This window comes from Cannabis sativa, chromosome 5 (assembly GCF_029168945.1).
Source record: "Cannabis sativa cultivar Pink pepper isolate KNU-18-1 chromosome 5, ASM2916894v1, whole genome shotgun sequence".
NCBI classification, from domain to species: domain Eukaryota; kingdom Viridiplantae; phylum Streptophyta; class Magnoliopsida; order Rosales; family Cannabaceae; genus Cannabis; species Cannabis sativa.
This window is the reverse complement of record NC_083605.1, coordinates 69,338,368-69,363,276: the sequence shown is the minus strand read 5'-3', so window position 1 is coordinate 69,363,276 and position 24,909 is coordinate 69,338,368. Positions and strand designations below refer to the sequence as shown.

Sequence of the window (24,909 nt, the reverse complement as noted above, 5' to 3'; positions counted from 1 at the left end):
CTTTTGCAAATTGAATTGACTTTTTGCATAACTTGTTGGGTTTTATGCCCTAAATAAAATTCATTTCAATATAATCAGATTTACTTATTAATATAGATCAGAAATAACATTTAATGTTGCATGGTTCACATGATTTATTTCATGATTATATGTACATAATGTATAAATTCATCTGAAACCCTTTTCACATACTTGATCCTGTTTATTGTGCTGTCAATACATTGGAAAGTAAACATGACTATGTGAATAAAGTTTTCTAGATTTATCAGACATGGGGTTTTATTGATATGATAATCTACAACATAGTTTACTTGCATTTGGAGAAGTGCTATGTTCTTTCCAGAGCATTGGTTAAAATAAAGCTCAGGTTAGATGCATGGAGTATGCATCGGAAGGGACCGATATTGAACTTTGACTTAGATTTATTAAACTTACCGTAATATCTATTCAAGTCAATATCGCCTAGTTAATCCTAGATCAAATGATCTTAATCCTGTTATGATTAGGCTCAATCTCGAAAGGCTATTCGTGTTCTTTGATTTGTTAGTTAAGCCTACTTTTAGGTCAGGGTGATACGTACATTTTGGGAACACGGTAGTGCAATTGAGTGGGAGCACTAATATAAACATGGAATCTATAGCTTCTATCTGGCGAATAGTAAGTAAAGGATGATCTCCTTCGAGCTTGATCAAACGAAAATAAATGGTGGAGATCTCATTTCACATAAGTTGAAATATCATTTATACGGGGTTAAGTGTTTTAAGGATTAAATACATTGTAGGGTGTAACGCTAATCTAATCCCTTTACAGTGTAGATCATTCATATAGAGGATCATTGATCAAATTAGGATTATAACAATGGATAACTAATGATGTGTCTATATGGTGAACATATAGAGCATTCTATATACTGAGAGTGCAATTCTAAGTTCTATGCGTAGGTTCAACGAAGAATTAATAAGTTAGTGAATTTTAGTAATAAATTCTTGATCTACTTATTGGAAGCTCGGTTATATAGACCCATGGTCCCCGCACTAGTTGAGATAATATTGCTTGTAAGACTCATACAATTGGTTTTGATTAATCAATTATAATTCTCAAATTAGACTACGTCTATTTGTGAATTTTTCACTAAGTAAGGGCAAAATTGTAAAGAAAGAGTTTTAGGGGCATATTTGTTAATTATGATACTTTGTATGGTTCAATTAATAAATATGATAAATGACAATATTATTTAATAATTATTTATAGTTATTAAATAGTTAGAATTGGCATTTAAATGGTTGAATTAGAAAAATTGGCATTTTTGAGAAAATCAGATGCAGAAAAGGTAAAACTACAAAATTGCAAAAAGTGAGGCCCAAATCCACTTTGTATGGCCGGCCACTTTTGTAGGTAATTTAAACTGATATTTTCATTATTTTAATGCCAAATAATTCAAACCTAACCCTAGTGGAATGCTATAAATAGATAGTGAAGGCTTCAGGAAAATTACACTTAAATTTTCTATTTTTCCTTCAGAGAAAAACCCGAGCCTTTCTCTCTCCCTATCTTTAGCCGCCACTTCTTCTTTCTCTTCCCTCTTGAATTTCGAAATTCTTAGTGTGAGAGTAGTGCCCACACACAGCAAGTGATACCTCAATCATAGTGAGGAAGATCGTGAAGAAAGACATTCAACAAGAAGGAGTTTCAGCACTAAAGAATCAGAGAAAGAGATCCAGGTTCAGATATTGATAATGCTCTGCTACAAAAAGGAATCAAGGGCTAGATATCTGAACGGAAGGAGTCATATTATTCCGCTGCACCCAATGTAAGGTTTACTAAACTTTATATGTGTTTATTTTATCGTTTTAGAAAGTTCATATTTAGGGTGTTAATCAACATACTTGTGAGTAGATCTAAGATCCTGGTAAAATAATTTCCAACATAACTTTCATGGGAAGGATCGTGAGTTGTGACCAGTAAGAGTGAATTGCCATTACCCTTGAGGATGGTTCCACAACTAGAGGCACTTCTTCAATCCTGCCCCATTTCCTTGATTTCTATATTCGACCTTTTGCCACTCAAGGAGAGGATCAAATTGTTATCTCTAACATCTTGACTGGCATCTTCAGTCTCCTTTCCCCTATCCAATCTTTAGCCTTGGCCAGCCCATTCACCACGGATGAAATTAAGACAACCCTGTTCAACCTTTTTGGGGATAAAGCCCCTGGTTTTGATGGTTTAAATGCCCATTTCTACCAAAAAAATTGGCATACCATAGGACAGGATCTTTGCATAGCCATCCTCGATGTCCTCAATAATCACTCTGACATCTCCCCAGTCAATGAAACAATCTTGGTGTTAATTCCTAAGAAGAAGAACTCCACCACTCTTTGCAATTTCATACCTATTAGCCTATGCTCCACCGTGTATAAGATTATATCCAAGGTTTTAGCCAACATGGTGAAAAATGTTCTTGACTCCATAATCTCTTGTAATTAAAGTGCTTTTCTCTCTGATAGGCTTATCTTTGATAATATCTTCATTTCCAATGAGCTTATTAATGCCATACACTATAGGAAAAAGAGGCAAATAGGGTTGGGCTGCTCTTAAACTTGACATGGAGAAGGCTTTTGATAAAGTTAAATGGAGCTTTGTCAAAGCCATCCTTACTCATGTTGGTTTTCCCCCAACCTTTATCTCCCTGGTAATGAGATGCCTCTCCTCGGTTGTGTATCACATCTCTATTAATGGCACCCTTTTTGAGAGCATTACTCCTACCAGGGGTATCAGGCAAGGTGATCCCCTCTCACCCTTCATCTTCTTGTTAGTGGCAAAAGGGTCTCTCTGCTTCCATTTGTGTCAAGGAGCATGGCAATCACTTTGTTGGGCTCAAGATTTGTAGAAATGCTCCTATGATCTCTCACCTCCTATTTGCTGATGACAACATCTTATTCACCCCTGTCACTAAAAGTTCCAACATTCCCATCAAGGAAATCTTGAGCTCTTATCAAAAGGCAACTGGGCAAACCGTGAACCTAGCCAAGTCTACCGTAATGTTCTACCCTAATACTACCAATGTTTCTAAGGATTTTTTCAGGAACTCCCTTAGTCTAGATTGTGAGGGATTCATTAGTAAGTATCTTGGTGTACCTCACTGCACTGGTAGAATGAACAACTCCCATTTCCATTATATTGTTCAGAAAGTTTCCTCTAAAATGAATATCTGGAATGGGAAATTTTTTTCAAGGGCTTTTAAGGAAACTCTTATCAAGGTCGTGGTCCAGACTATACCATCGTTTGCTATGTCTTGCTTCAAACTCCCCAAAACCACTTGTCACACCCTGCATAAACTTATTGCTAGGTTCTGGTGGGGTTCTTACAGTAACAAAAGCAAGATACACTGGAAAAACTGGTTCATCCTTTGCACTTCTAAATTTTATGGAGGCCTAGGCTTCAGATCCCTTACGAATCACAACCAAGCCTTAATTGCCAAGCAAGCTTGGAGAATATGGGCCAACCCTTCCTCCTTGCTTCACACTCTCCTTAAAGCTAGATACTTAAAAAATAATGATTTTCTTAATGCCCTTAAAGGTCATTGTGCTTCAAATACCTGGAGAAGTCTCTTATGGGGGAGGGAGCTCCTATAGAAAGGCCTTGTTTGAAAAGTGGGAACTGGCAGGTCCACTCCTTGACCGACCCTAACTGGGTCCCAGGTTTGCACTCGGTATCTTTCTTGCATAACTTTAATCATCCTGATCACAATGTCTCGTTTTCATTGATAATGATAGTTGCTGGAATTTCTTTAAACTTCACCAATTTTTGCCTCCATATCAGGTCCAAGAGATTCTCAAGATCCCCATTGACCCTTCCTCAAATGATACCCTAATTTGGAAGCATCATCCCTCTGGAAATTTCACTGTCAATTATGCCTACCATTTAGCCAACTCCAGCCCCACATTAACATTACCATCTTCATCCAATACTGACTGCTTTAAACACTGGTGGATAACCGTTTGGAACACCAAAACCCTCCCAAAATTAAAACACTTCACCTAGAAAGCTTTCTACCACATTCTTCCTTGAAGTCTGAACCTTTTCCATAAGAAATCTCTTGCTAGCCTCTACTGCCCATTTTCAAACAACAATGTAGAGTCGATTACCCATGCCCTTCTCCACTGTCCCGGGGCTAAGTCTGTGTGGAAACATTCTTCTCTCAAAGCCTTTTATCTTTCAAATTTTAATTGTGATATTAAAAAAATTTATCCAAGAGGCTTAGATTACCTTAATAATGATACTTTCACTCTATTTATTAGCTTAATTTGGTAGATTTGGAACAGGAGAAACAATGCTCTCTTTAACCGAACTACTAACAATCCCATTGAGGTGGAAGAATTTGTTTGTTCATTATTGTAGAATGTGACAGTCAGTAGTCCCGTGATCCGTAAGGGGAAATACCGGGTAAGCTGTACAATCCCACACCGCCTGGGGAAGGTCAAGTGGGATGATTCTGACACTGTGTAGGTATGGGACTGCACAGTTGAAGAGGGCTTAAATGGATTGATTGGTACTACCTATATCAACAAGGTGCATCTTGTTTTTCGGTAGCCTATCTCGAAAGAACTCCACAGTTAAGCGTGCTTGGCTTGGAGCAATTTCAAGGATGGGTGACCTCCTGGGAAGTTTTCCCAGGAAGCGTGTGAGTGAGGACAAAGCACGCTGGAAACACTCGTGTTGGTCTGTAGGGTCAGTCATCAATCCAGGAAGCAGCTAAAGTGACGTACTCGTGTATAAGAGCCATTCATTCCGTGGGTGTAAGGACCCAATGGAGGCTTGAAGCGGGGATGTTACAAATGGTATCAGAGCCTTGACCCAGCCGGAAGTGTGGTCGACGAGGACGTCGGACCCCGTAAGGGGGGGTGATTGTGACGATCGGTAGTCCGTGATCCGTAAGGGAAATGCGGGTAGCCGTACAATCCCACACCGCCTGGGGAAGGTCAAGTGGGATGATTCTGACACTGTGTAGGTATGGGACTGCACAGTTGAAGAGGGCTTAAATGGATTGATTGGTACTACCTATATCAACAAGGTGCATCTTGTTTTTCGGTAGCCTATCTCGAAAGAACTCCACAGTTAAGCGTGCTTGGCTTGGAGCAATTTCAAGGATGGGTGACCTCCTGGGAAGTTTTCCCAGGAAGCGTGTGAGTGAGGACAAAGCACGCTGGAAACACTCGTGTTGGTCTGTAGGGTCAGTCATCAATCCAGGAAGCAGCTAAAGTGACGTACTCGTGTATAAGAGCCATTCATTCCGTGGGTGTAAGGACCCAATGGAGGCTTGAAGCGGGGATGTTACATAGAATTATCAAGAAGTCCAAACTCTCACAACCCCACCTCAGCCCTTTGGAATACATTGCATCGGATCAGGCCCCAACTTCACAAAATGAACCAGCAGCTCATTCTCTCAAACATGGTCAATTACTGTTGATGCTGCCCTTGATTTAGTGTAGCTTAGAACAGGTCTGGGGGCTTCAATTCGAAACAGCCAGAACCACCCAATTACAAGTTTTTCTCTCTCAAAATGGGGTGCCTCTACACCCCTTTTTGCTGAAGCTCAAGCACTTTTGGAGGGCCTTCATTGGTGTACTGCAATCAAGCTTCCTCTTGTATATATTGAATCAGATTGTTTACAGTTGATCTCAAAGGTTAAGAGCTTTTAGAAGGACAACTTAGCTTTGCCCAGTGTTATTGAGTTAATTTAGAAATCCTTATCTCCATTCCCTAATTCTTCTCTTCACCACATCTCAAGGAATAATAACTGTGATGCCCATCAAAATGCTAGGGAAGCTTTAAGGCAGGATAAGGATTGGGTTTGGAGGATTTAGCTTTCCCTTCCTACTTTTGTAACGGTTTCGTGGTTTCTTTGATTTTTCTCTCTTTTGTTACAGTTACTTCAAAAAAAAAAAAGCTAACTTTATCAAAATAAAATTCTAGTACATCTAATTCATTTATATATTTAATATTTAGCATATTCAATTAAACTAACAAATATACCTTTAATTCAAATTAAAATACTCACAAATATATAAACATAAATCTGTAAAAAAAAATAACTTTAAAAATTCATGAATATATAAATAAACAAATATATAAAAATATAATTTATAAAGTAATAAATAAATAAAATATTTACAAATTAATAAATAAACAAAATATATAAATATCTGTCGACAACGAATTTCTCGACGGTCACTCGGTGGTGGTGGCTCAGTGGTGATCCGTAACCCAAGACGCAGTGGTGGTGGCTCAGTAAGGGTTTTTAGAGATTGTTGGGTCAAATGGTCAAAGAAGAAAGGAGTGAGAGAAGTGGTGGTGGTCGTCATTGCCACATGAGAGAGAGAGAGTGAGAGATAGAGCGAAGTAAGAGATTGAGTGAAAATGGAGAGAGCGTAAATGAAAGAGAGCGATTGAGGAAGGAGAGAGAGCGGACGGAGAGAGCGATTGAGGAAGGAGAGAGAGTGGACGGAGAGAGTGAGGACGATAGAGAGCTTGAATCGGTGGAGGGGAGTGTCGACAGTGGTGGAGGCGATCGCTGATGATCGTGGAGGGCTTAAATCGGTGGTGAAGGCCTCGAATCGCCAAAGATGACAAAGAGACCAGTGTGAGAGAGCGAAATGAAGTTAAGATCTAGAATTTGGGGGTTTAATAAGGCTTTGGCATTCCTGACGATTAGAAACCGTCACCATAGTATGCCCGACGGTTTCTAACCGTCGAAGTTCCCATTACAAAAGCCCGCTCAATTTTTATGTGACTATATTAAACTATCAGGGATGCGATACGTCTATTTAAAACTGTTGAGAATACCCAATTACAGTCGACGATTTAAACAGTCATGTAACTTTATTAGCGACAGTCCTAAAAAAAACCAATTTGAGGACCGACGGGAATAAGTCATTTTGTAGTAGTGTAGGGCCGAATGTGACATTTGAAAGAGTCCGACAAGGCCAAATTAGAAAATTTGTGGGTGTACACATCAGAAATTTGTGGATTTTTTGAAAAAGGTCAAAGGACCCAATATTAGATCAGGCACACATTGGCCGAAAGGTCCCAAATGGAGGTTAAAGGTAGAGGCAACAAAAGTTTTTGTTTGGTTCTGATACCATGTTAAAATTTAGGAAAGTACGTAGGGTTTCATTTTAAAATCAATTGACAATAGAAAGAGTAACACATTCATTTTATATATGATGTTTTATTTCCACACATTAGTAATTTGATACTATTTCTAGTATACCTATATAAAATATTTCATCAACTAGACTACAGAATAGCATAATATTTTTTTACCATATCTCTGAACATAATATGAATATTTTATTAATAATTTAAAACTGTCTGAAAAATATACTTAATAAAAAAAATATTTAGTAAAATTAATTGATTCATATGATTTTAAAGACATATTTAAACTAAGAAAAAAAGAATATCCACACACAAATTTGGATTAAATTACAACACAAAATATAAGTTAGTAAGTTTTTAATTTATAATACTTTATATTTTTTTAGAAATTAATAGATAAGAGAGCAGTGGTTTTTTTTAAAAATATATCTTACTTTATTTTTTCTTAAAAATATAATAGAAAAATATTTTGTTTAGTAACTATCATAAGTAACTGAATAATACAATATCATAAACACTTCATATGATAATGTTCTCGTAAATATGTTGAACTTTGATTTATTATTATTATCTTATCCCATTTTTATTTAAAAAGAGAGTAACTAGTTCAATCTTCATACCACATTTGTAGAATAGTCTTTAGAGCATCTCAAGGAGATTGTATTTCTCCATTTTGCTGCTCCAACGTAGCTTTATATGTGTGCTACGGTGCACGACATATATATATACTGTTAGAGATTTTATTACAATGGAAGAAAATCAAGATATTGCAACTCTATTGTAATACAATATAAGGACCAACAAAGAGATTAAATAAATGTTACAACAACATAATATACAATATATATTACATATATATATGAAACGTAGAAGAGAAGATAGAGTACACAATATTATATAACACACACATATTATTTGAAGAAATATATATATACTCACTTACAACCTTAAGTGTAGATTAGTAGGGATCACCATGACTTGAACAAGGTATTGCACCTTTCTTCAAAAGCTTATTTCCCCCTATCTCTAAGTACTAAGGGAACTCTCATGGAAATAGCTTTGGGAATTATCAAGCCTTAGAGTTTTCTAGCAAAGTACTTTTTTTTTAATAGAAAACTTCCTCTCCAAAATGAGCACCTTAGACCTCTTTATATAGTGTTTAGAATATCACCATTTGAAATTCAAACTCATAACCCCTATAAATGTTATGGACTCAAATATAACTCTTACACACACCATAACTCCTATAGCATTAAGAATTTCAAATAAAGGTGTGTAACATCTTTTACACTCTTAATGTTGGTGATAATGGTGGAAGTTACTCATAGTAACAACTCCCCAAATGTTACAAAAAGATGACAACTAATATAGTCATATGTTACATATTATTAGTTTATTACACATATTTAATCTATATATTATATTATTATAAATAATATAACAATCCCCCACTAGATTAAATATTATCTCTTTAGTAACAAACTTGTAACATTTGTAACATTTATTTAATCAATCAAAAATATTATATCCAAATATAACATTCCCCCACTTTGATTGACTAAATACACACTTCTAAAGAAATCTTGCTTAGGTGCATTAGGTAAAATGTCTTTCGACTTGAATTTTACCTTAGTGTAGTTACCACAAAGTTTGATGAAATTTTGGTTGCCGTAGCATTGAACCATTATTCCTTTAATACAAATCGGTGATAACACACACACCCTCGCTAATGCTCACTTGAGACCGCATGTCTCGCTCTTGCACCGTTAATGGCCATGTGCAAAATTCCAATTCATGGACTCTCTAGAGAATAACTCTAAATTCTCATAAGAGGCGGCACCACCTCTAGTCCATATAGGTGGAGTTTTAGTGTCTCACCACTCTTTAGACACTTCTTAAACTTAAGTGAGTTTTCTTAAGCTTAAGCTCCATTAAAAAACCTTTCGATTTTAACCCTAAACTTTCACACGTACTCATCCATAGATAGGACAATTGAGTACCATATTCACTCTATTGACTTGTTATTACCTATTGAACTTAATACTAGATTTTTACTAGTGTTAAGATAGGTTACCATCAATGAGTGAAACATTAAGGGAGTTTAAGTCCTATCCCTCAAAAATTCATGCTTTAATCTTGTACGGAGATTAAGCGATTTGTTATAACCTCTCACTATTGATTCCATGTGAATCATGCATGCCAAAATATAGTGTTCACTTTGTGACCACTTTTCTCCTTAAGTACTTAAGCTTTGAAAATTTAATCATAAAAGATTAATTTTCACACAACTCAAATTCTCAATTATTTTGATACCAAACATATCAAAAATACACCAATTTAGACACCAAACATGTCTAAATTCTCATATTTTATTTTTAGACACCAAGTATGTCTAAACTTTCTCATATTTTGGAGTATACACCCCACACTTTCACATTTCATTATCAAGATAATATCTTGATTTTAAAATATAGAAGACCACTTTGTTTCTATAATTTCTCTTAAATTTAATTTCCTTCTTGAAATTATTTTCACCAAAATTTGACACCAAATATGTCAATATTTTCACTTATGCACATAGCCAAACTTGATTTAGAATTTGAATTCAAAATCAAAAATATCAACAATGTCTCATCACATTTTGATTAAATTTGTGGTTCACCCCCACATTTCTACCATAAAGTGTATATTAAATATCACCTTTTTGTATTTTCCTCTTGAAATGACTTTTTAAGGTCACTTTGAAAATACTATTTGTTATTTTTAGTTTTCTCAACAAAATTAAAATATCAAACTCACATCACCACTTTGATTATTTAAGATTCAAAATTGCTTCTCCAATTTTGTTATCTTTTCACTATTTTTGAATCCACATTGATTCATTTACTTTTGAGTCCAAAATTGCTCTTCCAATTTATGGCTCATTTCACAAGTTTGGATTCACTTTTAATCCATTTGTTCTTGCTTATGACAATGCAAGTCCAATAAAAGTGTAACTCTCATAGTCCACTTTTTCTTATCTCAAATATGAGATGCTTATCTCTTATAACCCAATAAAATATGTAAAAAATTCTCAAAAGCCATCTTTTATTATCTCATAAAGTGAGATGTTCACTACCAAATTGAAAAAGAATTTAAAATATTCTTTATTCACAAAATAGATGATAATAATTTCCACATCAATAGCAATAAACAATATTATATTATTACTATCAACATTATTATCATAATATATAACTCATACATTAATATAATATGTATGTTACTAATCAACATCTTATATGTAACATACACATGAGATCAATATTAAATTCACAATATATATGTTACATATCTCATATATATAACATATATACTATAATATACATATATATCATATACACATAATATATACATTAATTACACAACTATATATGTTACATACCTCACACATATATAACATATATATACACATTAATATACATGATATATATTATATACACATATATAACATATATTATGTATGCATGTCTCATATAAATATACAAAAATAATTATTTCTACATATTTAATCTCACTAATATATATTATATCACATGCTCTACATATATATAATATATATTACTCATATATGCATGTTATATATTATATATCTCACATATATATACACATATAAACATGTTATAAATTTAAATATCATATTCTATATTACTATATATAACAATATGATATAAACTCATGATCACATATATAAACTCATATATATATCATATATATTACTATCATATAAAATGGTAAATCACAAAATATACACCACCATGCTTTTCACAAAATCCCTTATCCTTATATTCTCACAATCTTGATTTATCACCTCTTCCATTGAAAAGGGATAAGCTTTTGATTGTTAGAGATTTTATTACAATGGAAGAAAATCAAGATATTACAACTCTATTGTAATACAATATAAGGACCAACAAAGAGATTAAAGAAATGTTACAACAACATAATATACAATATATATTACATATATATATGAAAGGTAGAAGAGAAGATAGAGTACACAATATTATATAACACACACACACACATATTATTTGAAGAAATATATTTATATATATACTCACTTACAACCTTGAGTGTAGATTAGTGGGGATCACCATGACTTGAACAAGGTATTGCACCTTTGTCCAAAAGCTTATTTCCCCCTATCTCTAAGCACTAAGGGAACTCTCATGGAAATAGCTTTAGGAATTATCAAGCCTTAGAGTTTTCTAGCAAAGTACTTTTTTTTAATAGAAAACTTCTTCTCCAAAATGAGCACCTTAGACCTCTTTATATAGTGTTTAGGATATCACCATTTGAAATTCAAACTCATAACCCCTATAAATGTTATGGACTCAAATGTAACTCTTACACACACCATAACTCCTATAGCATTAAGAATTTCAAATAAAGGTGTGTAACATCTTTTACACTCTTAATGTTGGTGATAATGGTGGAGGTTACTCATAGTAACAACTCCCCAAATGTTACAAAAAGATGACAACTAATATAGTCATATGTTACATATTATTAGTTTATTACACATATTTAATCTATATATTATATTATTATAAATAATATAACATATACCGTGTATATTTCATTTTTTTATTATTCTATTATATATAATATGTATTACTTTTTTGTATAATTATTTTAGAAAATGGTAAACTGATACACTTCTATTTTTTTGGCATTCGAAAAAAAATTATTTTTCTAACTGTTGTATATATTGTACTTATTTAAGATATATTGTAAAATTTTAAGATACTCAAAAAAATAATACCCCAAAAATATAATTCAAACAATCTTTTGTACACGTAAATCTTTTATACGCTTGCATAATAAATTATATGAATAGTATTTTTTATAAGGACTTTTATTTTTACATTTTAAAACCGTTTTTTTGTTATTTTTACGGAATTCTACATAGAAACTTCTATTGCAATTAACAGAACAACTAAAATCGCAATCAAAATACTTATAGCAACCTACATAGAAACTACAGGAGAAACTATTTTAGAAACCCAAACAGTAAATTTGAAAAAAAAAAATTAAAAAAATAGTATATGAAGTAATTTTTCTTAGAAGTATTAAATTTTTGAAAATTTTCTATTAAAATGATTTTCTAATAATTTAAAATACAACTAAATAAAGAAATGAAATAAAAATTATTATTTTTTTCATTCTATTTTATTTTATTACCTCCAACTAAAATCCACATAAATTTAACAATAGTGTGACCACATGAATACGTTGGAAATGATCTTCGAATTCTTCTTTCACCAGCACTACTGGTTTTTCTTGGTCATAAAATCTATGCAAATTTTAATGTTCTATGACAGCACTGGTTTAACACTACTGCAAAGTTTTTTTTTTATAATAAATCACTACGGCAAAGTTAGTGTTGAGAATTTTTTTGATAACACATTACGTTTAGCAAGATTTTATTTGGGATATAATCCTGAAATCAAATCGATGACCCCATTATACAAAATTTTACATAATCATTTTTTTCACATATTGAAAGAATCTTAGTTGAGAAAAAGGAATACACTGACATGGGACAAATTGATAAAGAAAAAGGTTATTTATGTAAATATAAATTTGAAACAGAACCTTCTAAAAGAAAAGCTAAAACAAAAAAGAATGGAGTGAAATTTGTTATCACAATTCTCAAAACCTTTCCTCTTTCTCTACTTTTCCTTAACAACCAAGTCTTCTTTTCATGCTTTTTCTTCGTCTTCTTCTTTGCTCTGTGCTCTGCTACTTATAAATTTAACCCCATATCTTCAACCAAAGCTTTCTCTCTTCCTTTCTTTCTTTCTTTCTTAGTCTCTCTCTATGTGTTCATCAATGGCAGGTGAAGCAGAAGACACATATGCCAAACCCCAAAAGGTAGTTTCAGACCCAAAGCAACAAAACCAAAGTAACAATAAGTTTCAATCTAATTTTCTCTATAAAGCAGCCATAGTTACAATTTTCATGATCGTTTTACCACTTTTCCCATCACAAGCTCCTGATTTTATAAACCAGAATTTACTCACCAGAAGTTGGGAGCTCATCCATCTTCTCTTCGTCGGCATAGCCATCTCGTACGGTCTATTTAGTCGCAAAAACGACGACGTAGAGAAGGAAAACGGCAACAACGCAAAATTAGACAATGCCCAATCTTACGTCTCCCGATTTCTCCAAGTTTCGTCGGTTTTCGATGACGAATCTGAGAACCCATCTGTGTCTGATGACAACAAGGTCCAAACTTGGAGTAGTCAGTACTACAGGAACGAACCACCGATGGTCGTCGTAGCTAAAGAAAGCTCTGTTACAAACGAAAATGGCGGAAACAGCAACGGGTCATCGAGAACTGGAGAAAGACCGCTGCTTTTACCGGTTCGGAGCTTGAGGTCTCGGATTCCTGAGTCGGACATTGAAAACGGTGCCGTTTCGAGCTCTGGTGGTGATGTTTCTCGTTCGAACTCGATGACCGGTTCTAGAAGGTTTTCGAGCAATTCGAACCGGGAATTTGGAGGGTTGGATTATGATAAAGTGGAGGAGAAGTTTAAGGAAAGTGTTGTTCTTCCTTCTCCGATTCCATGGCGATCGAGATCGGGAAGGTTAGAGATGAAGGAAGAGATTGATGAATTCAGTCGGGTCGAATCTCGGAATTCGGAGCCTCAACCCGCCCGTTTGACCCGACCCAATTCGTTTCCCTCTTCGACGAATACTCCATCGGAATCCCAAGCCAAGATTTCGGAGGACAGAGTTAGAAAGAAGACGATATACGACAGGTCGTATCCTCCTCCACCACCACCGCCACCACCGTCGTTTCCTTACAAATCATCGTCGTTTAAACCAAACACTACTTTCTCAAACGACAGTGAGAGTTTGGGTTGTAATAATAATCAGAATAATCCAAGTATCAACAAACTTCGTAATGAGGAGGAAAAAAGAGAAGAAGAAGAAGAAAATTTGGTTGAGAAAATGATGATGGAATTTGATCAAGAAGAGACAGAGAGTGAAGATGATGAAATTGGAAGTCGTTTGGGACAAAACGATGTCGTTGAAAGCCCAAAAGAGAGTCCTGAAACGACATCGTATAACAGTAGTGTTGGAGATGGAGGCCCAGATGTGGATAAGAAAGCTGACGAATTCATAGCCAAATTTAGAGAGCAAATTAGGCTTCAGAGAATCGCATCCATTAAAAGATCGAGTGCCCAGATGAGTAAAAAATTATCAAGGTAAACGAAAAAACAGATTGAAGGACATTTCTTCCAACTATTTTTAGTATTTAGTCTCTCTTTTATCTCTTTCTTTGATAGGTTTTATATAAAGATATTCATATATGTATAATGTTTTAATTTAAATTTCAGGTTATGATGATAGTTTTTGTTTTAAACAAAGTGATCATATGGTATACAAAGGATTTTTATTGTTTGTTGTTTTGCCACAAAATTTACTGAAGTGGTATTGTTCTTCTTATAAAAAGACTTTGGTGATATCTTATTGGTTATGGGAATAAATTTACATGCACACATGAAAAAATGCCTGAAAAATTGTTTGTTTTAGAAGAAAGGAGAAAATAGTCATATGAAAACTAGAGAAATTCTAAAGGGCAGCTGATAACAGGTTCTACAGATTATTAATTGATGATAAAATGAGATTATTCCTTTTTTAAGAAATACTCAGTGACAAAAACGTGCCACACACATCAAAATAAATTTAATTTAAAATATGTGGTAATTTCAGAAGTTTAAAATCATACTACAATTTATTATAATTTCTTCTCAGTTTCATAATTTTGAGTGAATAACAAATTACTAAACATGACAACTTTCAAATGTATGTTGGTTACATTGACAACAACACAGAATGAAGTCACGTCTCAAAATTTATAAACCATTTCTATATAACCAAAACTTCTTTTAAGTATGCCAGAAACCTTCGAGAAAAGAAAAGATTAGTAAACTTGCGAAAGTGTAATATTATTAACTTTTGTATGTTAAACGGACATACAACTGTTAAGAGTAAAGAAAGAGAACGAAAGGGAAAATCTGAGAAATGAATCTTGTATTAGCAAAAGAGCTCTATATATACATGATACAAAGGAGAATACATTATTTAACTTACTAACAGAAAGTAGTTAAAGATACAGCTGTACAAAAGAAGAAACTAACTAACTATTAACAATAGTAGCTAACTTCTTAACACCCCCCGCAAATTGAGCTGGGATAGAGATGCAAGGCTCAGTTTGTCTCTCAAAAGCTGAAATCTGGAGGTGGACAGAGGCTTTGTAAGAATGTCTGCGAGTTGATACTGAGCTGGAGTATGCTTCACGAGAAGTCGATTATTAGAAATTCGTTCACGGACAAAATAAAGATCAAGCTCAATATGCTTTGTTCTTGAGTGAAGAACAGGGTTGGCAGACATTAAAACAGTGCTTTGATTGTCACACCAAATCATGGGAATAGGAAGCTGTGCAAAGCCAATCTCAGTGAGCAACGATTGCAGCCAGACCATTTCAGCAGTGGCATTTGCAAGACTCCTATATCAAGCTTCTGTGCTCGAATGAGACACAGTTTTCTACTTCTTTGAACTCCACAAAACCAGATTTGATCCTAAGAAAATGCAGAAACCCGAAGTTGATCTTCGATCATCAGGATCGGATGCCCAATCTGCATCACAAAAACCTGTCAAAACAAGTTTGGAGCAGGTTTTGAGGCGTAGCTCGTGATCAATAGTCCCTTTAAGATATCGAAGAATCTTTTTGACAACTTTGAAGTGAGGCTCAAGTGGATTGTGCATAAATTGGGACACTTTGTTGACAACATATGCTATTTCTGGTCGAGTAATTACAGCATATTGTAAAGCCCCTATAAGACTTCTGTATAGATGGGGATCAGGAACAGGATCACCAATGAGACCAGAAAGTTTTTCAGAGTTGACCATTGGATTGGGAAGAGAGTTAGCACAATCCATTGGCTCTATGGAATAAGTCACTTATATACTTCTTTTGGCATAAGTGAAGTCCATCAGAGAGATGAGTGACTTGAATGCCTAAGAAGTAATCAATTTCTCCCAAATCTTTAAGTGCAAAAGTTGCATTAAGAGCTATAATAAGGCTGTTTAATTTATTGAGAGAGCTACCAGTAACAAGAATGTCATCCACATAGACAAGGATGAAAATGATGGAGCTTGCTGTAACTTTCAGAAACAATGATTGGTCAGCTTTGGCTGAACTAAAGCCAAGAGTGTGCAAAGCTGTCCTGAGTTTGTCAAACCAAGCCCTTGGGGCTTGTTTTAGTCTATAGATTGCTTTGTTTAACTTGCACACTAGGTCTGGATTGTCAGGATCAATAAATCCGGGGGCTTGAGTCATGTAAACTTCCTCAATTAAGTCTCCATTTAGAAAAGCGTTGTTGACATCGAGTTGTCTTATGGTCCAACCATTGGAGAGAGCAATGGTTAAGATCACTCGAATTGTGGTTGGTTTTATAACCGGGCTAAAGGTTTCTGTAAAATCAAAACCATATTGTTGGAGGAAACCTTTAGCCACTAGTCTTGCTTTAGGTGTAGAGTTAGTACCATCTGAGTTCTCTTTCTCTCTAAACACCCAGTTGGAACCAATGGGTTGCCTGCCATGAGGCAGATGAACTAAAACCCATGTTTTGTTCCTTTTTAGAGCAACAATTTCATTTCCCATAGCTGCATTCCACTTTGGAGACTTAAGAGCAGCAGCAACTGTAAGAGGAGTTTGAGAGGCCAGTAAAACTTTGGGCTTGTATGTACCAGCTTTAGCCCGAGTTACCATAGGGTGACTGTTGGTAATAGGGGCATGCTGAGTTGCTGTGGAAGTGGAAGCAACTGTGGTATCAGGAACAACAGTAGCAGGAAGAGACTCACTTGATGTAGTTGGAGGCAACTGTGGTGAAGCAGTAGGAGATACCGGTCCAACAACTGTAGGAATCTTAACAGAACTATCATCAGAGTGAGGTTGCTGCTGGTTTGGTAAGACAGGTGCAACAGGTGGTTGTTCTCGAGCAATGATGGGAATGGTGGAGGATGCATTTGGTGAAACATAAGAGCAAGAAACAGAGTTATTAGTAGAGATATCTGTAAATGGAAAGTGAAATTCATCAAACAAAACATCTTTAGAAATAAAATTTCTCCCAGAGGAAGAAAGACACTTGTATCCTTTGTGTTTTAACCTATAACCAATGAAGGTACACCTTTCAGACCTAAACTCCAATTTGTTTTTATTATAAGGTCTGGTATTTGGATAACAAGCACAACCAAATACCTTTAAAGTGGAGTAATCGGGTGTTTTGTGGAACAATTTGTGAAGGGGATTGTCATTGGCTATGACATGAGTGGGAAGCTTATTTATGATATAGCAGGAAGCTCTTATAGCCTCATCCCAATAAGAGAGAGGCATAGAAGCCTGAGCTAGTAAAGTCAAGGCCGACTCAACAAGATGTTTGTGTTTTCTTTCAGCTACACCATTTTGTTAGTGAGTAGTTGGACAAGAAAACTTATGAGAGATACCATTTGTGATTAAGTATGGTTCTAAAGCTTGGTATTCATCACCCCAATCGGATTGGAAAGATATTATAGGTAGATTCAGCTCTTTTTCTATTTTGGTTCTGAAGTTAATGAAGGTTTGCAAAGCTTCAAATCTGGCTTTGAGAAGGAAAACCCAAGTGTACCTAGAAAAAGCATAAATAAAGTGTATATAGTACCTATAACCACAAGATGAAAGCATGGGACAAGGCCCCCAAATGTCAGTGTGAATTAATTGGAGGGGTCTTGTGTACACAGTAGTAGAAATGGGGAAAAGGAAACTTGTGAATTTTTCTTTTGCAACAAGCATCACAAAAATCAGTTATGCTTTTATTTCTTTGGGGAATATTACATTGGGCTATTATGGCAGTTACATTTCTAGCTGAAGGATGAACTAGTTTCTTATGCCACAAAGAAAACAGATTACATTCAGATGTAGAAGTAGAAGCAACATTTGCATTAACTACAGTGTACACTTTATTAGAATGAATAAAGGATGTGAGATCAGATTTGGTGAGTTGTGAGGGATCTATGACAAAGAGACTGTGCCTAAGATGGCCTTGCAGCAGTGTCTCCTTCGAAACCTGATCTTTGATCAGACAATGATTAGGATAGAATTCAAAAAGGCATTGTTATCAGCAGAAAATTGAGACACTGAAATCAGATTTTTTGTAATGTGGGGAACATGTAGCATTCTTCTCAAGAATAGAGGTTTATTGGAAGTAGATGAGTGGAAAAGAGTATTACCAATATTTTGGATTGGAAAACTAACCCCATCACCCATGTGCACCTGATCTTGACCAAAGTAAGGTTGTTTTTGAGAAAAGTTTGCAGCATTGGGAGTGTAGTGAGATGTAGCACCAGAGTCAGGATACCAAGCTTCATCTGTCACTGTATCTGCAGTAGCAATATTGGCTGACTGTTTGGGGACATTCGCAGCACCAACACCAAGGAAGTCAAGATTGAAACGTTGATAACAACGAGCTGCAAGATGACCAATTCTGGAGCACAATTGACAGACTGGTTTAGTGCCTACGGACATGTTTGAAGGTACTGTAGGAGCAGATGTAGTAGAAGCTCCTCTGACTGTGTTGGAGTTGTTGTTCTGATATGGATTGGGAGATTGAGTGGATCTGGAAGAGACAGCATAAGGATTCCACAATCCACGTGTTGGGTTTTGTGCCCTAAATAAAACTCATTTCAATATAATCAGATTTAGTTAATAAAGATCAGAATAACATTTTATGTTGCATGGTTCACATGATTTATTTCATGATTATATATATAATGTATAAATTCTATTAAGTCCAGAACATATGTATTTGTGAATGATTATAGTGTTGTCAGCACAGTAGAATATAATCTTGATAATATGTTCGAAAGTTTATTCCCTGATTTGTCAGTTCACTGGATTTAGACTGGCATGATAATCAGCGATAGGTATTCTTACACCTTGGATAAGTGTTATGTCATTTCCAGGGCATTGGCAAAGTTTACCAGTATTAGATGTATGGAGTATACATCGGAAGGGACCGATATTGAACTTTGATTAGATATGTTAAAATTTACCGTAATATCTATTCAATTCAATATCACCTAGTTGATCCTAGATCAAATGATCTTAATCATGATATGATTAGGTTCGATCTCAAGAGTATTATACATGTTCTTTGATTTGTTAGTTAAGCCTACTTTTCGGTCAGGGTGATACGTACATTTTGGGAACATGATTGTATAATTGAGTGGGAGCGCTAACATAGATATGCAATCTATAACTTCTATAGGTATTTAGAAGTGAAACGATGATATCCTTCGAGCTTGGCTAAACAGAGATAAATGGTTGAGTACTCATTTCACTTCGCTAAAATATCATTTATACGGAGCTAAGTGTTTTAAGGATAAAATACATTGAAGGGTGTAACGGTAATTTAGTCCCTATTCAATGTAGATCATATATTAGAGGATCATTGATCAAATTAAGATTATAATAATGGATAATTAATAGCGTATCTATATCGTGGAACATATAGAGCGTTCTATATGACTGAGAGTGCAATTCTAAGTTCTATGCGTGGATTCAATAAGGGTTTAATAAGTCAGTGAATTTACTTGGTAAATTCTTGATCTGCTTATTGGAAGCTCAGTTATATAGGCCCATGGTCCCCATACTAGTTGAGACCATACTGCTTGTAAGACTCAGTTAATTGATTTTGATTAATCAATTATAATTCTAAAGTTAGACTATGTCTAGTTTATGAATTTTCACTAACCAAGGGTAAAATTGTGAAGAAAAGAGATTCTAGGTTTTATTTGTTAATTAAGAGACTTTATATGTCTAATTAATAAATATATTAAATGACAATATTATTTAATAATTTATTTTTAGTTATTAAATAATTGGAATTGGCATTTAAGTGGTTAAATTGGAAAATTGGCGTTTTTGAGAAAAATGGGATGAAAAATGACAAAATGGCAAAATCGCAAGTGGGGCCCATTATCTTATACATGGCCGGCCACTATGCATTTAATTTACCATTTATTTTTTTCATTATTTTAATGCCAAATAATTCTAACCTTAACCTAAGTAGTTACCTATAAATAGATAGTGATAGATTCAAACTTAACTCTGTCAGATGAAATTCACTTTCAGAAAAATTGAGCCTCTTTCTATTGCTTAGGCCGAAACCATTGTTCCTCTTTTCTTCTTCAATAATTTTGAACCTTGATTGAATGAGTGAGTGCCCACACACATCAAGTGGTATCTCAATCATAGTGTGGAAGATTGTGAAGAATCCAATCAACAAGAAGGAGAATCAGCATCAAGGAAGGAGAGAAAGAGATCCAGGTTCATATCTTGGTGATGCTCTGCTACAGATTGGAATCAAGGGCTAGAGATCTGAACGGAAGGAGTCATTATATTCCGCTGCACCCAATGTAAGGTTTCCTAAACTTTATGTGTTTATTTCATTGTTTTATAATTCATATTAGGATGTTAATGAAACATACTTGTTAGTAAATCTAGATCCTGGTAAAATATTTCCAACACCACGACCTTGATTCAAGATGTTGTTGTCTGCATTATTGGAAAAGGAAGGAGTACTTTGTGGCTTTGATCTAAAGCCACAGTTAATAGCAAGATTAATATAATTAAGATCTTTGCTATGGCTTTCCATTCTATGTTCTTAAGACAACAGCAATGTCTCAATTTCAGCAACAGTGTAGTTATCATTTCAATAATTAACAGAGATAACAAAAGTATCATAAAGAGAAGGAAATCCTTTGAAGATTTCAGATATGTGATCTTTAGTAGAAATTTTGTGACCAACAGACCCTAGTTTATCAACAAGAGTTTTTATGCGAAGAAGATAGTCATTAACAGAAAGAGATCCTTTCTTGCAATTCTTTAACTGAGTTGTGTAAAGATCTATTTTGGCAGAGGTTTGAGTGACAAAGTATACCTCAAGAGTTTTCCAAATGTGAGCAGAGGTTTCAACTCCAACAATACAGGTGAGTATGGCATCTGACATGGATGAGAGTAACCAGGAATATAGAAGTTGATCTTGAACCTCCCACTCTGTGAATCGAGGATTGACCTGGCCAAGAACTTCATCTTCTTGAGTGAGATACTTGGATGGAGGTGGAGAGGAATCAGTGATGTAATCTTGGAGACGATGACCTCTGATAGCAGACAAAACTTGGGGATGCCATAGCAAAAAGTTCGAATCATCAAGTTTAACAAAAACTTTGTGAGCAAAGACAACTGGATTGAATGCTTGAGTATTTGCAGCAGCCATGGAAGCAGAGAAACAGAACAACGAAGAAGAAAAAGAGATACAGCCACAGATGTGAAAATGGCGGAAGCGAGAAAAAAGCTCTTGATACCATGTTAAGAGTAAAGAAAGAGAACGAAAGGGAAAATCTGATAAATGAATCTTGTATTCACAAATGAGCAAAAGAGCTCTATATATACATGATACAAAGGAGAATACATTAACTAACTAACTAACAGAAAGTAGTTAAAGATACAGCTGTACAAAAGGAGAAACTAACTAACTATTAACAGTAGTAACTAACTTCTTAACAACAACCACTACTTAACCGTAAGAGATAGAAATATGGCCATTATATACCGCTCTTTGTGACCAGTGGCCACATACCTGCACAAGTAAGAAATATATCAGCATACAGATATACATGCCTTTTTTATGTGTATATATTTATCTTTAACCAATACATTTATATATATAAGGCTGCATCAAAAGGAAGGGAAGTGAGGTTTTATTTATAACCAGATCTACATACAAAGCTTACTCGAAAAAGAATTCAAATGTGTTTCACTTGTTAGACCACCTCCAATAGTTATTCTAATTAATGTAGAATTTACGCTAATTTAATGTAGAATGTGTTAGATTATTTAGATATGAAATGCGAAGCATATATGATTGGTATGTAAAGCGGAATAAATTATAAACATATCGAAACTGTATATGCGATAAAAGGACCGAAATATCTCTTGTCATTAATCTTCGGCTTCAATCTCCAGCGATAGCTTCAATATGGAAAATTGGGCTTCCAAACTCTCTCAGCTCTCTTTAGATGGATTTTGCTATTTTCACAAAATGAGTGAAGAGGTCGAGGACCGAGATCCTATATTTATAGGTGAGATACTGCATCAATATCTGTGCCACATTAATTGTCATAATATTTTGACAATTAATTCAAAAAATCAAATCAAGTAATGAATATCGTAATTTGAGCATATATAAAATATTAACCAATTAATTGTGTCAAGATTTAATGAATATAAAATATTCATTTATCTCAAAATTAATTTATTGGTTTTATTCTATAAATAAAAAATATTATAATATTCTCTCTTTTGGGCAGTATTTAGATTTAACACTCAAACCCATCGTTCCTCATTACATAATAAGTATATGAATTATAGAGACATGTCCTCATTATACGACAAGTATTATCTTCCATGTATTACAATATGTTTACTATATAACAATGTACTTTATGTGACAATGTAGTTAAGCGAATAAATCCTAAACCTTATGTTTATTCTGGTCCTCTAAAATTTTCTTAAATATAGAATTAAGATGCTCATAAATATGAGAAAATATCAAAATAAAAGTTATAGTAATAATAACTTTATTTGTACAAATTACATAAGGGAACCAAAGTCTCTTGATCCTTAAATATATAAGGTGGCAAGTCTTTTGTCATAAGATCGACAATCATCAATTCAGTACAAATGTCTTGAATGACCACTTTATTTTTTTTAGCACGTTCTTTAATAGCTAAGTACTTAATGTCGATGTGCTTGACATGTCAAAGACTTATGATCGACTTGAGTGCAGTTTCATTGATCATACTCTTAAGGCTTTTGGGTATGGAGAAAAGTTTGTCAATTGATCACGAAATTCTTATCTTCAGTGTCCTTCTTGATTTTATTGAATGGTGGTTCGCTAAAGCAATTTTCCCTTCCCGTGGTATTCGACAAGGGGACCTTCTCAAGCTTTAATTCCAATGGCAACAAAAGAAAAGTTATACTTCACACCTCTTAAAGTGATTTTTTTGAAAAATAGGTAGAGATGGTACCATTTTTAAGTCCAACCAACTAGCACTAGCAGTAGCGGTATGTTTGAAATTAAATTTTAATGTTGTGAAGGTCAGATAGAAAGACATAACAGTGAATATAATTTATGGAAAAAAAAAAAAGATGGGTCAAAGTATATTTGTAAGATTGCTAAAAAATGTGTAAAATGGAAAGTTATCATAATTTTTCTGTTCAAAAGAAGTCCAGTTTCCTTCAAAGAAAAAAGAAAAAAAATGAAGTTCAGTTAAATGAATTTTGTTCAAGGCCACCAATTGTTTTGGGCTGGCCCGGCCAATAGTAACCAACATTATTATGAGATAGTGTCATACACTTGTAATTAGTCGTTTTATAAGAGATAGTTACGTGGTTAAATTTTTATTGTTGTTTTATTGTTATTTTTTAGTTGTCCTACTGTTGTTTTTAGTTGTTCTGTTTTGTATTTTACTGTTGTTTTATAAAAACACAGTATTTTTGAAAAGATTTCCGTGTGACAGTATTTTTGTAAAAGTTAATCCAAATTCTAATATTTTTGTAAGTTTCTCTATTTTAATAATTTTGAATTATAATATGTACGACTCTCCATAAGGAAATTACACTCTATACCCTTTTTATATTGTCCTCTTTTATTTTTACCCTCTTTTTTAAATTCTATCATTTTTACCTCTTTTTCTAAACATTATACCAATTTTGCACCTATCACTTCAAGATACACTCCATGTAACTCTCTTATGTCAGGGTATTTTGGGTACAATACATCTAAAAAGAGGTATTTTTTAATTAAATATAAAATTAGAGATAAATTTAATTAATAGATTAATAAAAAATGTATTCTTCAACTTATCCCACATGAATTGCATTACTAGTGGGTATAGTATTTTTAAAATATCTTTAATAGAGTGTTATTAAAATGGTATATTATTATTAGAAATAGTCTTGCATTACTAAGATAAAGAAATTATTTCTCATTGTGAATTAATTTTGAAATGTATCTTCCCCCACCTTATCCTACACATTTTATTCCAACTTTCTCAACTATACAATCCTAAATTCTAACAATTGTCATGTTTTTTTTTTTTTGGCACAATTTGACTAAATGAGACTGTGTAAATTGTGTGTAAAATTTTGCATAATATGTAAGATGGGCTAACTTTGTACCAAGCTACTTTTTTTTAGGGGATAATTACATAAGATACTTTTTTTTTATATAAAAAAAAATTATATTTTTACGTTTAAAGAATTTTTTTATATTTTTATGATTTTTCATAAAAACAAAAAAGAAAATTACACATAAGTAACATGAAAATAACATCTAAATAATATTAAAATAACAACAAAAAATAATATACATATAATAAAAAATCAACAACAAATTAACAAGAGTACAACATAAAATGACCTTATTTTTAGTAACTAAAAAAAAAATCGTAAAAATATTTAAAATTCCATGAAACCGTATTTTTGTAATATTTTGTTATTTTTGTGTATTTGTGAAATAATTCCTTTTCTATTGAAGAAATTAAATATTTTATGAGTTTTTGTAGTATGTGTTTTTTTTAAAAAAAAATATT

General features: G+C 33.8%; 2 protein-coding genes across 2 annotated transcripts; one reads left to right on the top strand and one right to left on the bottom strand.

The window, feature by feature from the left end:
- Positions 1-12,817: 12,817 nt before the first annotated feature.
- On the top strand, positions 12,818-14,675 carry LOC115717324 (uncharacterized). The gene has a single exon (XM_030646296.2). The coding sequence runs from the start codon at positions 13,024-13,026 to the stop codon at positions 14,419-14,421; it is 1,398 nt and encodes a 465-aa protein (XP_030502156.2). The 5' UTR covers positions 12,818-13,023; the 3' UTR covers positions 14,422-14,675.
- Positions 14,676-15,759: 1,084 nt separating this feature from the next.
- On the bottom strand, positions 15,760-16,125 carry LOC115718013 (uncharacterized mitochondrial protein AtMg00810-like). Its single transcript, XM_030646982.2, has one exon. The coding sequence runs from the start codon at positions 16,123-16,125 to the stop codon at positions 15,760-15,762; it is 366 nt and encodes a 121-aa protein (XP_030502842.2).
- Positions 16,126-24,909: the final 8,784 nt, after the last annotated feature.